At 44.2% G+C, this 17,935-nt stretch overlaps 1 protein-coding gene across 1 annotated transcript; it reads right to left on the bottom strand.

The window, feature by feature from the left end:
- Nucleotides 1–2,210: 2,210 nt before the first annotated feature.
- On the bottom strand, nt 2,211–16,800 carry Smlr1 (small leucine-rich protein 1). The gene is given in 2 exon segments (NM_001195606.1): nt 2,211–2,576; nt 16,604–16,800. Coding segments are annotated over 2 exon segments (207 nt in total). The 5' UTR covers nt 16,731–16,800; the 3' UTR covers nt 2,211–2,496.
- Nucleotides 16,801–17,935: the final 1,135 nt, after the last annotated feature.

Here is a 17,935-nt window from a genome sequence, read left to right as displayed (position 1 = left end):
CAACAACAACACAGCCCAGCAAAAACGCTTTGGAAAACTAACACAGCCTTAAAGCTGCGCGAGTGTGGTGATGTTTGCCTGTAATCCTGGCACTCTGAAGGACTGAGGCAGGAGGACCATGAGTTGTCTGACTTCTAGACCACATACTTGCGCCCCCTGCCCCCAAGCTTTCGTAGCTCTATAACAGTTTTTAGTTCTTTTCATTGACGTACTTCAAGAGCCATTGAAGTACACATTGAAGTTTTAATACAAGAGTGGAGTTGAAAACTGTTAACACCTACTGGATACTTCTTTTAGATAGTAGACAGGAATATTAGCAGTAAGGTGAGTTTGGGATAGAAAAGAGGAAGTCCCAGGATGAGAAGATTTGGGGTTGTGGGAAATAGAAGTGGCTCCCTGGGGATTCGGAGCATGGAGCTGACTTTGGGGTGATGTAAGGAGACTGTGGTCTGAGTTAGCTTCGGGTGATGTAAGGAGACTGTGGTCTGAGTTAGCTTCGGGATGATGTAAACAGACTGGTCTGAGGTAGCTGCCAAAAGCTGTGAGGACTGAATGAGATCTAAACTGACATTTGAGCAAAGGTTCGACCCTGCAGCTGCTGACTGTCCTCGGATTTGCCAGGGCCTTCACTGAGTTGGTAATGAAACCCTGGGGACTTTTCAAGACAGACAGCTAACGTTTTTTTGTAACATTTACTTATTTTATGTTATGGGTATTTTGCCTGCACGCACATGCATATCCTCTGGAACCAGACTTACAGACAGTTGTGAGCTACCATGTAGGTGCTACGAATGGAACCTGGGTCCTCTAGAAGAGCAGCCAGTGCTCCCAACCTCTGAGCCGTCTCTCCAGCCAACTAATGTTTTTATAAAAAGCACAGGCATATAGTTTTGTCAATTCTTCGCTCTCATGTTCACCATGAACACCATGAAGCCATCCTGTAACAATCGATCATGCTTACTGTTCAAAACATGCGTGTTCGAGCTCATCTGTTACACAGTGAAGTGAGTGGTCAGTCAGGCAGCCACCAAAGCACAAGCTCCGATGTCTGAAGTTCCTATTTCTGGAGGAAAAGCAAGCCAGCTGATTCTGAGCCCCAGATTTGGCTGACAGCTGCCCAGTCTGGGACTCTGCTGTGTCCTGTCTCTCAGACCGTTCACACAGCTTTACACAAACTGCTTCCACTAGGAGCTAAAGATCCTTCCCAGAACCAAAAGAATAGGGTTACTTCTTCCACATGGCATGAACACTTAGAAGTTACCCAACTCTGGAAGACCCAACAGTCTCCATAGAATTGAGCACTATTAAATGGAGAAACAAGTGGTGTCAGTTGATCTGAGAAATTTTGCAATGTGTGTCAACAGAAAGCTCACTGGGTGCCTGTGAAGAATTCCAGGGTGGGGCTGAAAGGAAAAGGTGGGAAACACCAGGCCACTGAGTGAGGTGTGGTGATTTTCAATCTTTACAGTCTTGGATGACTGTCACTGCCAAATTTGGTGCTTAAAGAACAACAACAACAAAACAAACCAGATGGTCACACTGGCTATTTCGTAAAACCACTCACCAATGGAATCGTGTACAAAGGGTGGACTTTAGCCAGGGTTGGAGACTGCTGGGCATTTGTTGCTATGAACTAGACAACTATGGAGAGTACAGTAGTGTACGTAATCTGTTTAACTGCAGCCTTGAAGGACGTGCCTTCCGTCATCTATGTTCTTTAGAGCCCAGTGAATGATACGAATCCTGCTTCTGAAATGCTGACTTTCTGCTTAGAGCTCCCTGGTGTTTGGGTTTTGCTAAACAAACAAACAAACAAACAAACAAACAAAAAGACCAACTTGAGTTGGTCTCCTCGGGGGATTAGAGGAACACTTGGCTTCTCTTTCTTCCACACATATCACCTCATCAATATCTCTGCCACAGGGAAAGCTTCGTTGGTGATTGACCCATAGCTAATACTGAGATTCACGTGCTTGGTGCCACAGAGATGGGTTACATTAAAAGCTGGGGAAAGGAGAGACACAAGGTCAGGTCTTGAACACTGTCTGAAGCTACCATGTTTCAGACTAGCTAGAGGGCCAAGTAGAAGGACTCGTGGACAGCATCCACTGGGCTCCCTCAGAGCACCATCTTTGGCTAATTGTTTGATTCCTCTCAGGGTTTCCTTACTCTTAAAGGGAAAATTATATGAGATTTCATAGAGTAAGTTATATGGTGAGACCTAGGAATTTTATTTTAAAAATATTCCCTGCAAAGTAAATAAACATAGTCACAGTGAAGGAAAACTCATGGAATGCCTAGTACATTGAGCATGTTAAAGAGAAGTTATAAGTTCATGGTACTTTCCAAGGATCTGCCGTTAACATGGGCTCACACGGAAGTCCTCTGGTAGCACCTGATGTGTTCACTGTTCTTTCTCGTTGCCTGGTGGTTCTGTTGACTGCTGCTCTGTGACCTTTAATTCATGATGCTTTGTCCATTGCATGATACCAATCATCACCTTTGTCTCATTCTCTTGTGTGGGGAAGAACCAAACTTGTTCTGGTGACCAGACATCTGAGCTAGTTGTTCTTCAACTGAAAGAAAAAAAACACTGGTGAATTTGGAGACATCTGAGAGCCCGTTAGGAGCTACTGGCCACCCCGTGAGTTACAGAAGACCGGGTGTCTATTGTAGAATCTCACCTTCTTTGGCTTCCTTTAAAAAGTTGTATTAATATTTTCTCTGTGTGTATATGCATGTAGTCATGGACATGGCACAGCCCATGTGGAGGGCAGAGGACAACAAGGACTGGTCTGTTCTTCCACCATTTGCTCCCAGGGATTGGTCCCTGGCCATCAGGCTTGGTGGCAAGCACCTTTACACACTGCACTGTCTCTCTGGCCCTCCTCAGTCGCTCCTAAAATTGTCCCTGCTTAGGACAGATGTCACTGAATTAAAGATCATTAACGTCTTGTTTAGTGTATGTTTAGGTTCTCATGTCCAGTAACTGTGTGTGGGCCAGGGGTTGGAGGTAGAGGTATTAGGAAAACAGAGTTTCTGCCCTTTCTCCTTTCCCAAAATACACTTGGGAATATGCCATCCTTAGACAAGGCAACTCTTTTACTGGCAATTCTTGCAACTCTCCAGAGCCTGTGAATTCCTAAGTTAACACCGCTCTTTAAATACTAAAATCCTTAGGCAGCGCACTACTTATGCTGATTTACTAAACCAGTGGCATTTTCCAGTCCCCACTTTCCAGATCTCTAACAGCAGCACAGCCCCTCGCTCATCCCTCCCACCAGTGACCTACTCCCATATGTTTGCCTTGCATACAACCTTCTCGCCGACCGCCGATCTTCAACTAGTGTGTCAGCAACCAAATTTGACTTTAACCCTGAGATCTCTGTTAAGATCTAAATATACATTCTGTAGATGCTTCTGGCGCACGCGCGCACGCGCGCGCGCATACACACACACACACACACACACACACACACACACACACACACACACACACACACACACACACACACACACAGAGACATACACTCACAAGTATTTGTTCCTGACAGCAACCTACATTGATTTCCAATGCCATGCGTATGAAATTGACCTTGACCATATTCTTGGTATCTACACCAAGTTATGGCATCAATCCCTCAAGATGTACCTGGTAAACATTCTACCTGGCTTGGATCCTTCCGAGATCCCTTACTTAACATACTTAGGAAATGCTCTGGGTTTTACATGAGGATATATCCAGGCTATGTGAGCCACAGTACTTAATAGTCAACATTTGTTCAGCAGTCGTGTACCAGATACCCTGGGCTAAGTTTGCATGTGTTTAACTTGTCTAATTCTTGCTGTGACATAAATTGGTCACTTCGTAATTCATGAGTGAGCAGAGAGAGACCATGATAATGCAGTTTTCCCCAAACTACAGAAACGGATGTATTCAGGATTTGATACCAGGGTTTGATAACCTGACTTTAGAGTCTGTGCTTTCAGCCACTGGGTTACATTGCTTTTCCACATAGATGATTTGCTATTTCAAATATATTCCTTTGAGATAACCCTGGACTCAGATTATGAACTCATTGAAATAGTAATTTCTTCCAGAAGTGTATAAGAAGTGCTTTAAATGCAGGACTAAGATATACATTAGAGAGCTGAAGGTGGGCAGCCCAAATAGAAGAGTGAAAGGAGACAGCTAAAAGAACAGAGACTGGGATGAGGGAGATGAGCTTAGCCAGCTGTGGTCAGTCATCCAGCCAGTGACAAAACTGTTCACTCTGCAGAGAATAAGAGAAGTGGAATTTGCCTTTGCAAAAAGAGCTTGCAACTGGGCTATCAGTTTAATCCCTGAAGTCTTTTGGGGAGGATGTGCAGATTCAGCAGGTGGTTTGGAAAGCATCTGAGTTTGTTATGGAGAATTCTGAAAGCAATAAGGATTTTCTTTGTTGGGTGAAGGTAGAGTCTTCCTGGCATGGGGTAGATGTTTATGTGAATTACCCTCCCTAGGACTCATTTGTGTTTCTTTTATATTAAAATATCAACCCACCCAAAGCTTTTGGAAGCATTCTTTCCTTATTTACAGACTTCCCACAGTTGCCAGTAAGTTTATTTGCTTGACCCCCCTCCCCCCACAAGAAACAAGCAAACGATGCACTCAGCTCATAGGAAGCCTGCCTGGTAGTGTGTGGACTGAGAAGGCTAGCACTGGAGGCAGGCTGCTGAGATTCATCTCTTGCCTACTGCTTTCCAGGCGAGTCACCTTGGGGTGGCATAATTATTCTAAGACAATTTTTTTTCCATCCCATCCTCATACACTTCCCATCCCATCCTGAAGTGCCCAGTTGTCTAACATTCTAGGAAGCTCACAAGCTGGTTTTCTGTTTTTCTGGACTTCTGGGGTTCTATGAACACACCAGTTAATCTGTCAATGTCCTGCTCTTTATAGAAGCAAAATGGGAATTGGTACACTTGTAGCTCTTGGTAGAAGATAAACTATATGGCATTTGCCTATATGTTTATGATTTTGAAGTGGATGTTGTTAAATAGGGGTACAAACTGGTGATGTTTTAATCTGTGGCCTAAGGATCTAGTTTGCCCTCTTAACTGCAGAGGGACCGGTACTACACACTCTTTGGGAAATGACTACAGGAAGAACTACAGTTTTTAAGCTACAGGCCAGAGGCAAGACTTCCACTATGTTTGATAACTGATGCACACACTTGTCCCACTGTAAGAAACAGTGCTTCCACTGTCTCCAGCTTCCCATACTCCCTTCCCTGCCCACAGCCTGGGTACACTTTATTAGGAGCCAGCAAAAGAGAGTGACAATGAAGAAGGTGGTATATTTCACCACTGGGTGGTCCGTAGGTGTTCAGAGGATCCTGCTTGGTGACAGGTGACACTTTGGAAAAGATGTAGAAGTAAAAGATTAGGGTTTAGATTTGGCTAGGTTCAAGGGCAGAATTCGGCCTTAACTTGGCCTGAGGCCAATATCAGAAACAAAGTTAACATCTCTGGTGTTAGGTTATTTTTTTTTTTTTCTGATGAATAATTTTGGCTTTCTAAATGCAAAGTCGTTTCCTCTTGAACTAAAGTTTTTATAGTTGAAAGTCTATCCCAGTGCCTAGGGCAAACCAAAGTACATAGTAGTGCTTTACTTTGGTTTGCCACCAAAAATTTACCCACACCCACTGTGAGGTCCTAAAGCTCTAGGGCCAGATGGGGGCTTTAAGAACAGAACTGTGGATCCTTCCAGTTTTTGCCTGTACCTGGAGCTAAACTGATCCCACAGCTCTCTGTACCCAAATCTCATGGGGGGGAGAGAGGGACTGTCAGAAGTGCGGACATTCCTGAGAGCACAGGGGAGACCACCACTTCTGCTCACATTCCTGGCATAAGAGGAACCAGTCTGGAGCCCTCTGGACACAGGAACTGAGGAGCAGTCTGGGACAGGATCCTTCCAGTTTCCACTTGGGCCCAGAGCTGAGCCTGTGACACAGCTCTCTGTACCCAGATCCCACTGGGAAAAAGCCAGTCTCTAGGAGTGCTGACACAGGCTTACAGATAGAACAGCTAACACCAGAGACAACAAAATGGGGAGAGGCAAGTGCAGGAACCTAAGCAACAGAAACCAAGACTATTTGGTATTATCAGAGCAAAGCACCCACCAAATATCCCACCAAAGCAAATACTGGATATCTCAACATACCGGAAAAGCAAGATTTGGATTTTAAAATCACATCTTATGATGATGATAGAGGGCTTTAAGAAGGACATAAATAACCCCTTTAAAAAAACACAGGACTAGGGGTTGGGGATTTAGCTCAGTGGTAGAGCGCTTGCCTAGCAAGCGCAAGGCCATGGGTTCAGTCCCCAGCTCCAAAAAAAAAGAAAAGAAAAAAAAATACAGGACGAGGCAGAAGGAACACCCATTCAGAGCCTGCCCAACATGTGGCCCATACATATACAGCCACCCAATTAGATAAGATAGATGAAGCAAAAAAGTGCAGGCCGACAGGAACCGGATGTAGATCTCTCCTGATAGACACAGCAGAATACAGCAAATACATAGGCGAATGCCAGCAGCAAACCACTGAACTGAGAATAGGTCCCCCGTTGAAGGAATCAGAGAAAGGACTGAAAGAGCTTGAAGGGACTCAAGACCCCATATGAACAGCAATGCCAAGCAACCAGAGCTTCCAGGGACTAAGCCACTACCTAAAGACTATACATGGACTGACCCTGGACTCTGACCTCATAGGTAGCAATGAATATCCTAGTAAGAGCACCAGTGGAAGGGGAAGCCCTTGGTCCTGCCAAGACTGAACCCTGAGTGAACATAATTGTTGGGGGGAGGGCAGTAATGGGGGGAGGATGGGGAGGGGAACACCCACATAGAGGGAGAGGGGGAGGGGTTAGGGGGATGTTGGCCCGGAAACCAGGAAGGGGAATAACACTCGAAATGTAAATAAATACTCAAGTTAATAAAGATAAAAAATTTTTAAAAAATTAAAAAAATAAAGATAAAAAAGTATTAAGGTCATATTATTTTATATTTACTTAAAAATACATATAATACCCCTTCTGCCCATCATTTAAAAAAAAAAAGAAATTCAGGACAATACAGGTAAACAAGTAGAAGCCCTTAAAGAGGAAACACAAAAATTTCTTAAAGAATTACAGGAAAACACAACCAATTAGGTGAAGGAATTGAACAAAACCATCCAGGATCTAAAAATGGAAGTAGAAACAATAAAGAAATCACAAAGGGAGACAAACCTGGAGATAGGAAACCTAGGAAAGAGATCAGGAGTCACAGATGCAAGCATCACCAACAGAATACAAGAGACAGAAGAGAGAATCTCAGGGGCAGAAGATGCCATAGAAAATGATGACACAACAGTCAAAGAAAATGCAAAACACAAAAAGCTCCTAACCCCAAACATCCAGGAAATCCAGGACACAACGAGAAGATCAAACCTAAGGATAATATGTATAAAAGAGAACAAAGACTCCCAACTTAAAAGGCCAGTAAATATAGTCAACAAAATTATAGAAGAAAACTTCCCTAATCTAAAGAGATGCCCATAAACATAAAGGAAGCCTACAGAACTCCAAACAGATTGGACCAGAAAAGAAACTCCTCCTGTCACATAATAGTCAAAACATCAAATGCACAAAACAAAGAGAGATATTAAAAGCAGTAAGGGGAAAAGGTCAAGTAGCATATAAAGGCAGACCTATCAGAATCACACCAGACTTCTCGCCAGAGACTATGAAAGCCAGAAGATCCTGGACAGATGTCATACAGACCCTAAGAGAACACAAATGCCAGCCCAGGCTACTATATCCAGCAAAACTCTCAATTAACATACATGTGGAAACCAAGATATGCCATGACAAAACCAAATTTACACAATATCTTTCCACAAATCCAACCCTACAAAGGATAATAGATGGAAAACTCCAACACAAGGAGGAAAAATATACCCTAGAAAAAGCAAGAAAGTAATCTTATTGCAATAAACCCAAAAGAAAAGAGCTATACAAACAATTCTACCTCTAACAACAAAAATAACAGGAAACAACAATCACTATGCCTTAACATTAATGGACTCAATTCCCCAATAAGAAGACATAGACTAACAGACCGAATATGTAAACAGGACCCAGCATTTTGCTGCATACAGGAAATACACCTCAGTGACAAAGACAGACACTACCTCAGAGCAAACGCCTTGAAAACCATTTTCCAAGTAATTGGTCCCAAGAAACAAACTGGAGTAGCCATTCTAATATTGAATAAAATCAACTTTCAACTGTAAGCTATCAAAAAAGATAAGGAAGAACACTTCATACTCATAAAGGAAAAATCTACCAAGATGAACCCTCAATCCTAAATATCTATGCTCCAAATGTAAAAGCACACATATTCACAAAAGAAACTTTACTAAAGCTCAAAGCACACATTGCACCTCACACAATAATAGTGGGAGATTTCAACACCCCACTTTTATCAATGAACAGATCATATAAACAGAAACTAAACAGAGACACAGTGAAAGTAACAGAAGTTATGAACCAAATGGATTTAACAGTTATCTACAGAACGTTTCATCCTAAAACAAAAGAATATACCTTCTTCTCAGCACCTCATGGCACCCTCTCCAAAATTGACCATATAATCAGTCACAAAACAGACCTCAACAGATACAAGAAGATTGAAGTAACTCCATACATCCTATCAGCTCACCACAGACTAGGGCTGGTTTTTAATAGCAACAAAAATGATAGAAAGCCCAATACACATGGAAGCTGAAAAACACTCTAGTCAATGATAACTTGGTCAAGAAAGAAGTAAAAAAAAAATTAAAGACTTTTTAGAATTTAATGAAACTGAAGGCACAAGATACCCCAACTTCTGGAACACAATGAAAGAAGTGCTAAGAGGGGAAACTCATAGCTCTGAGCACCTCCAATAAGAAACTGGAGAGAGCATGCACTAGTAGCTTGACAGCACACCTAAAACCTGTAGAACAAAAAGAAGCAAATACACACAAGAGTTAGAAAATTTGAAAATTCATTTGGAATAGCAAAAAACCCAGGATAGTGAAAACTATCCTCAACAATAAAAGAACTTCTCAGGGAATCACCATCCCTGAACTCAAGCAGTTGTGACAAAATCGTGATAAGAACTGTATGGTATTGGTACAGAGAAAGGCAAGCAGATCAATGGAATAGACTTGAAGACCCAGAAATGAACCCACACACCTATGGCCACTTGATCTTTGACAAAGTAGCTAAAACCATCCAGTGGAAAAATGATAGCATTTTCAAAAATGGTGCTGGTTCAACTGGAGGTCAGCATGTAGAACAATGCAAATCGATCCATTCTTAACGCCCTGAACAAAGCTTAAGTTCAAATGGATCAAGGACCTCCACATCAAACCAGATACACTCAAACTTATAGAAGAAAAAGTGAGGAAAAGCCTCAAACACATGGGCACTGGGTAAAATTTCCTGAACAGAGCGCCAATGCTCTAAGATCAAGACTTGACAAATGGGACCTCATAAAATTGCAAAGTTTCTCTAAGTCAAAGGACACTGTCATTAGGACAAAACAGTAACCAACAGATTGGGAAAAGATCTTTACCAATCCTACATCTGATAGAGGGCTAATATCCAATATATACAAAGAACCCAAGAAGTTAGACTCCAGAGAACCAAGTACTACTCAGCTATCAAAAACAATGACTTCGTGAAAGTCATAGGCAAATGGATGGAACTAGAAAATATCATCCTGAGTGAGATAACCCAGTCACAAAATAACACACATGGTATGCACTCACTGACAAATGGATATTAACCCAAAAGCTCAGAATACCCAAGATACAATTCACAGACCACAAAAACCTCTAGAAAAAGGACAACCAAAGCTTGGATGCTTCGATCCTTCTTAAAAGGGGAACAAATATTCATAGGATTAGATATGGAGACAAAGTTTGGAACAGAGACTGAAGGAATGGCCTTTCAGAGACTGCCCCACCTCAGGATCCAGCCCACATACATACAGCCACCAAACCCAGACAATACTGCTGATGCCAAGAAGTGCAAGCTGACAGGAGCCTGATACAGCTGTCCCCTGAGAGGCTCAGTCAGAGCATGACAAGCAGAAGCAGATGCGCACAGCCAGCTATTGAACTGAGAGTGGGGTCCCCAATAGAGGAGTTAGAGAAAGATTGAAGGAGCCGAAGGGGTTTGCAGCCCCATAAGAACAACAATTCCAACCAACCAGAGCTCCCAGGTACTAAACCACCATCTAAACAGTACACATGTCTCCAGGTGCATATGTAGCAGAGGATGGCCTTGTTGAGCACCGAAGGGAGGAGAAGCCCTTGGTCCTGCCAAGGCTGCCCCCCACCCCGCCCCAGTGTAGGGGAATGTCAGGGCAGGGAGGCAGGAAGGGGTGGGAGGTTGGGTGGGGGTAAGGGGATAACATTTGAAATGTAAATAAAAAATATCCAATAAAAATAAATAAAAAAACATAACTGTGTTCTTATGAATGGAGTAACAAGTAACGAGATTATGTGTTATTTTAAAAAGTAATTTGGATCTGTCTTTTAGGTGTATCCCTCTTGCTATGGGACCACAGAGTCTGTATTAGCAAGCGGTACCTCAATGGGGCCATATGACCTTGGACCTCCCTATCTTCAGAAGTATGAAAAATAACTTTCATTTTTTAAAAAAGCTACTCAGTCTGTGGTGTTCAGTCATAGGAGGAGAAAACTGCCCCAGGCAGATTCACAAATATTTGTCGAATGACTGACAACTGGTTGCTTTCTAGAGGTAGGATGTAAGTTCAGAGGAAGTTTTAAAACTGTTTAAGGGACTTCACTCACAGACTGGTCCTCGTGGTATGAGGTTACCAGTGCTACTGCCCACCTCCTGGGTTTAATCTTATCTGGAAAGCTGAAAGTTCTGAGAGGGAAGGGATATACTCATGGTTTTTGAAAATCCAGGATTAGGACAAGCTCATTAGCATGTCAGACCATGGAGGGCTGTCTTGGTTAGGGTTTACTGCTGTGATCAGGCACCATGATCAATGCAACCCTCATAATGACAACAGTTAGCTGGGGCTGGCTTACAGCTTCAGAGGTTTAGTCCATTATCATCAAGGCAGGAACACGGCAGCATCCAGGCAGGCACGGTGCAGGAGGAACTGAGAGTTCTACATCTTCATCTGAAGGCTGCGAGAAGACTGGAGGAGGGTCTTTAAGCATATACCCACAACCACACACCTACTCCAACTAGGTCACACCTATTCCAACAAGGCCACACTTCCAAATAGTGCCCCTCCCTGGGCCAAGCATATACAGTCCATCACAAGGGGTAAAGAGAGAGAAGGGATGGAGGTATACTAGTTATGTGCCCTCTGTGGCCACACGCTTCCGAGCACTTCCCCATCTGTTGACCCACAGATGTAGCTGTATAGTATTTATTGTGACTGGATCTCCTGGTAGCTTCCCGGGGGAGGCATTAGGCATCTGTGCTTAGGACAGATGGAGGTCACTATGCGACAGTTACAGGGTTATGTACACATCGGGCAGTTCTGAACTGAGCAGTGTGGTCCGCAACACTGTCCTGACTGGTTTTTATGTCAGCCTGACACAAGCTCAAGTCCTCTGAGAAGAGGAAGCCTCAGTTGAGAAAATGCTTCCAGAAGATTGGACTGTAGCCAAGACTATAGGGCAGCAGTTCTCAACCTGTGGGTCCGAACCCCTTTGGGAAAAATTTCACAGGGTTGCTTATCTGATATTCTGAACATCAGATATTTACATTATGGTTCGTAATAACAAAATTACAGTTATGAAGTAACTACTGTAGGACATTTTCTTAATTAGTGGTTGATTGGGAAGGACCCAATCTATTGTGGACAGTGCCTACCCTGGGCTAGTGGTACTGGTTTCTATAAGAATGAAGGCTGAGTGAGCCAGTAAGCGGTATCGCTTCATGGCCTCTGCATCACCCCCTGCCTCCCATCCTACCTAGTTTCAGTTTCCGCTTTCCCTTCCCTTAATGGACTGTGATTCAGGAAAAGTCACTCAGATAAGCCCTTTCCTCTTCAAGTTCATGGCGTTCCGTCACAGCGACAGGCACAATAACTAAGAGAACACTTGGTCTGCGCTGCCCCTGAAGCAGTGCAGGGTTGCCTGGCCACACTTCCAGCTGCAGGGTGGTCTTTCCAGGGTGTTCTGAGGAGCGTGATTTGCTTAGACCTCAAACTTATCTAAATATGAGGTAAAATACTGTGTACTCACTCGTGTTTCTCATGGTACAGATGTTTCCCCGGGGGATATGAAAAGCTGTGGAACCGAGCTGTCATCTTTTTATAGACTACATCCAATCTATTGTAACTGTTGAGCAGAGGCCACTGGGAGACTGAAATCCAAGAGGCTTTTGTGATCCGTTTGCCTCCTTTTGTGCTTGATATGTTTTTTTTTTGGGGGGGGGGACTGTACATTGTACGGTTTATCTTGCTAAAGAGGCAGCTGGAGATAAAACTTAAGTATGTGAAGAATGCAGGTCCTTGACTGACACCCACTTCTCTTCTCCAGTGTCAGTGGGAGCCTGGGCATCTGTGGCTGGTCATGGTCGCTACAGCAACAGCGAAGGGCCTTCTACATCGAAATGTCTGTAGCCCCAGGCAGAGAGCCAGTGTGCAGGATTGAAGGACACTGCTGCAATGTTTGGGAGTTATGATTTTCAGCTCCTTCTTTGTTCTTGAGTTTTTCTGAGGTTTGGGAAACTTAAATATCTTGGTACAGAATTTCTACAAGTCTGATCTTGAGGACAGGGAGGGGACTGACTTTACAAAGAAAAGGATTTATGGTGTGGGTTCTGTAGAGGACACTGCAGTGTCCCTTAATCATCCTGCAGGAGATTGTTCATAAAAATGAGACAGAATGAAAGGCTACAGCAGTGGCTCTCAACCTGTGCGTCTTGACCCCATTGGAGCCCAACAACCCTTCCACGAGGGTCACCAAAGACCACTGGAGAACACAGATATTTCCATTATGATGCAGAATGGTAGCAAAGTTATAGTTATGAAGTAGCAATGAAAATATTTCTATGCTTGAGGGTCACGGCAACGTGAGGAACTATGTAAAAGGGCCGCAGCTTTAGGGCAGCTGAGGCTGCAGAGTTCTCCTGGAGGCCCTGGTGGGAAGCAGATTCTGTGATGCAGTCTCTGTCTTCTAGGGGTTCCCTGTGTCCTGAGTCTCCTTTTAGAATGAGAGTGCCCCTAATTGTTCTGCTGATGCTGCCTGTTGTTCGTAATTACTTAAGAGTAACTTGCTTGAACTTGGCAAGTTTTTGTAGAAGAACAGAGACTTTGCAACCGTTTTTAAGATGGAGTCTCATCCTGTTGTCCAGACTCAACTCAAATAAGCAAGCCTCCTGCCTCAGCTCCCTGGGTGCGAGAATTACAGCTATGCACAACTATGGCCAGCTTTCAAATTTGTTCTTTCAGTAGTTTAATATGAAACTACCCAAATTAAGAAGGGTCTGATTTTTAGTGACATTACAAAAATAAGCATTAACCTTTACAGCATCTAGAATTTAACGAAAACCAAATGAACACGCAGCCTCTTAATACACAGCCCAGCTTCAGAGCGAACCATCTCAATTCAGGACCAAAATGCCCATAGCAGATCACCTTATGCTTATGAATGTATTCTGTGGGTTTTTATACGCTGTGTGTGTGCATGTGTGTGTGTGTGTGTGTGTGTGTGTGTGTGTATATGTGTGTATATGTATATATGCATGTGTATATGTGTGTATATATGTGTGTGTATGTATTGTGTATATGTATATATGTGTGTAGATGTGTGTATGTACTGTGTATATGTATATATGTGTGTAGATGTGTGTGTGTATGTATTATGTATATATATATATGTGTGGGTAGATGTATGTGTGTGTATTGTGTATATGTATATATGTGTGTGTGTATATATATATATATATGTGTGTGTGTGTGTGTGTGTATGTGTGTGTGTGTGTGTGTGTGTCTTTTGGGAGATTTCTGCTGCAGTCCAGTATTCAGTGTCTTGCATTGGCTAAACACTGATAGTACAATGCTTGAACACTTCTTTAGCAGAAGTTCAGAGGCAGAAGAAGGTATATACACATGTATATGATCATGGGTATGCACATGGGCAGAGCCATGAAAATGCCTGTGTGTATACTATAATACTGTCTTGACCCGCTCTATGCCTCATGTCAGCTTGAATCACTTGTGAGGTTTTGGAGATTTATCTTGTGAAGGAAGCAACAGAGATTGCTGGTGGGATTGCAGACTGGTACAACCACTCTGGAAATCAGTCTGGAGGTTCCTCAGGAAATTAGACATAGTGCTACCTGAGGACCCAGCTATACCACTCCTGGGCGTATACCCAAAAGATGCTCCAACATATAACAAGGACACATGTTCTACTATGTTTATAGCAGCCTTATTTATAATAGCCAGAATCTGGAAAGAAAATCCAGTTGTCCTTCAACAGAGGAATGGATACAGAAAATGTGGTACATCTACACAAATGGAATACTACTCAGCTATCAAAAACAATGACTTCATGAAATTCGCATGTATGAATCTAGAAAATATCATCCTGAGTGAGATAACTCAATGACAAAGGAACACACATGGTGTGCACTCACTGAGAAGTGGATATTAGGTAAAGAGCTTGGAATACCCAGGATACAACTCACGGACCACATAAAGCTCAAGAGGAAGAAAAACCAAAGAGTGGATGCTTCAGTCCTACTTAGAAGGGGGAACAAAACAATCAAGGGAGGTAGAGGGTGGGAGGGACTTGGGAGGAAGAAAGGAGAGAGAGGGGAAAAAGAGGAGCAGAATCAGGTATGGCAGGAGATAGAGGAGATGCACAGAGGGTCAGGAAATTGAACAGAGGTGTATAGCAATGGGGGATGGGAAACTCGGGGTAGCCACCAGAAAGTCCCAGATACCAGGAAAGCAAAAGCCTCCCAGGACTCCACAGGGATGACATTAGCTGAAATACCCAACAAAGGGGAGGGAGAACCTGTGGATACCATATCCAAAGGTTAGACATGCCCACCTGTCTTCCCAGTTGAGGGATGGGGCCATCCACCCATTTCCAAAATTTTAGCCCAGAATTGCTCCTGTCTAAGGAAATACAGGGACAAAGAGTGGAGCAGGGACTGAAGGAAAGGCCATCGAGAGACTGCCCACATGGGGATCCATCCCATATGCAGACACCAAACCCCAGACACTATTGCTGACAGGATCCTGATATGAATGTCTCCTGAGAGGCTCTACCAGATCCTGACCAATACAGATGCGGATGCTTGCAGCTAACCATCAGACTGATCACAGGGACACCAATGGAGAAGGACTGAAGGAGCTGAAGGGGCCTTATCTGGCATCAATGGGAAGGGGACCCTGGATCCTATGAAGCCTCAATGTTGCAGTGTAGGAGAGTGCCAGGGTGGGGAGGCTGGAGTGGGTAGGTAGGTGGGGGAGCACCCTCATAGAAGCAGGGTAAGGGGGGATAGGATAGGGGGTTTGTAGAGGGGAAACTGGGAAAGGGAATAACATTTAAAATGTAAATAAATAAAATGTCCAATTAAAAAAAAAAGATGTGAGAGTTGTACAATGAAACAGTTCCCAACTGGGACATCCAAATCTCTAAAGTCCCCCAGCGGCAGTCAGTGTCAGTGGGAGCCCAGTGTGTGTGAGTGACAGTAGTCCTTATGGGGGCTATCACACACACACACACACACACACACACACACACACACTCACACACACTCACACACTCACACACACTCACACACACTCACACACACTCTCACACACACATACACACACACTCACACACACTCACACACACATACACACACTCACACACACACTCACACACACACTCACACACACAGACACACACAGACACACACACATACACACACACATACACACACTCACACATACACACACACAGACACACACTCACACACACACTCACACACACACCATACACACACAGACACTCACACAGACACATACACACACACACTCACACACACACACCATACACACACCACACACACACACTCACACACACTCACACACACACTCACACACACTCACACACACTCACACACACACTCACACACACTCACACACACACTCACACACACACACACACACACACACACACACACACACACGTTACATAGGGAAGGAAGACCGTGAACAGCATTAATTCCTGTGAGTCTGATGCCTTGAGAGATAAACAAGCAACCCCGTGTCCAATTTGGTGAGTCACAGATGACGGTCTACAGGGAACCACCGTGAAGGCGGCCCTGTAGCAAGTGGACAAACCCTACGTATCTCGCAACCTACAGAGTCGAAAGTATCAAACTTTGCCCAATTCGTCAAGAAAGGGCTGGGGGAGAAAAATCTGTCAATGAAAAAGATTTATTTCTCCAGCTCCCCAGAGCACACGCAGGCTTTGCTGTGTTTCAAGGATGAACCAAACCCTTCCTTGTGGGGCATCACGCTTACCTGACATCAGTTTGATCCTGAAGTAGGCGATCAGGAGGAGGAGCAGCAAGGTCACAGGCAGGAAGATCCCCAGGATCAGAACCGGGCCGGGGAGTTCCTGTAAGAAGATCGCCAGCACAGAGCTCATGGCCCCCACCACTGGGACCGGCACAGGGATCCTCACTCAGGACCGGCCACTTGCCCCTGGTGTGTGATAGTCCTTCCCGGGAGTTCTGGCCTTTGCTCACTCTTTTCCATGAAACTAGTTGTGGACTTTGCTCTAGCTTATTAGTGGGGTGACTTCTGGAGCACCGTAGGCAAGTTACTCTGTAACTCAGCCACAGGGTGTAGAAGAGTAAATCTCCCAGGCTGTCCTGAGGTGCATCTCTGTCTGACAGGAAGGAGGATGATCCTGATAAGCTGAGGTTAAACAGCTGACTTCAAATACCCTTCTCACTGTGTGTTCTTCCCATAGAGGCCCAGCCCCAGGAAGAACTCTTACTCTGCTTCCTAAATCTCAGCGCTAAACATGACTGAATGGTCAAACTAATGCACATAGTTGACATAACAAACACTGGGAATGAAAAACACTCTTCCCACATGTGAAAACTGCCCAATTGGTCCTGTTCTGAGTGCTTCTCTGGAGGGCACATTGACTTACTTGACAATCACTTAATTCTTCTAGAGCCCAGCCTTTGGTCTGGAAGTCGGGTCTGTGGAGCAGAGGTCATGCTCCCTCCCCTTTCAAGTCTAGAGAGACACAGATAATAGCCACAGGTGAGTGGTGGCCCAGACAATGGCAGGGCTTTTTTCTGGCTGCTGTAGCTTACATTCCTCTTTGCTCACACTCGCCTTGGGCCTGAATGCAGGATAAGAAATGGCAATAAACTGGCAAATGCCAAGGTTCACACCGACCTACGACTACCATTGAGCTGCTTTGAACCAGCTTAGTGGTGAATTTCCAAAGATACTAGACTGCTGAGGCTAATTAAAAGACTCATTTCTTAACTCAAAGGATCTCTAGAGACTTTGGAAACTTTTTTAATGTGCATTGGTGTTTTGACAGCACATATGTCTGCGTGAGGGTGCCAGACCCCTGCAACTGGAGTTACCTGCAGTTGCAAGCTGCCACGTGGGTGCTGGGAATTGAACCCAGGTCCTCTGGAAGAGCAGCCGGTGCTCTTAACCACTGAGTCATCTCTCCAGCCCCAAGACCTTGGGAAAGTTTGAGGGAGATTGGTAACCACACTCAGGGCTTCATTCCTGGCTCCTGTCCCCTCTCTGTCCCACCCCATAGGCTGCTGCTGGTGGGCAGCTGACAGAGTCCACCTTAAAGGATTGCTTTCAGTACCC

This window comes from Rattus norvegicus, chromosome 1 (assembly GCF_021556685.1).
Source record: "Rattus norvegicus strain SHRSP/BbbUtx chromosome 1, alternate assembly SHRSP_T2T, whole genome shotgun sequence".
In the NCBI taxonomy this organism is placed as follows: domain Eukaryota; kingdom Metazoa; phylum Chordata; class Mammalia; order Rodentia; family Muridae; genus Rattus; species Rattus norvegicus.
This window is presented reverse-complemented; position numbering and strand designations above follow the sequence as displayed.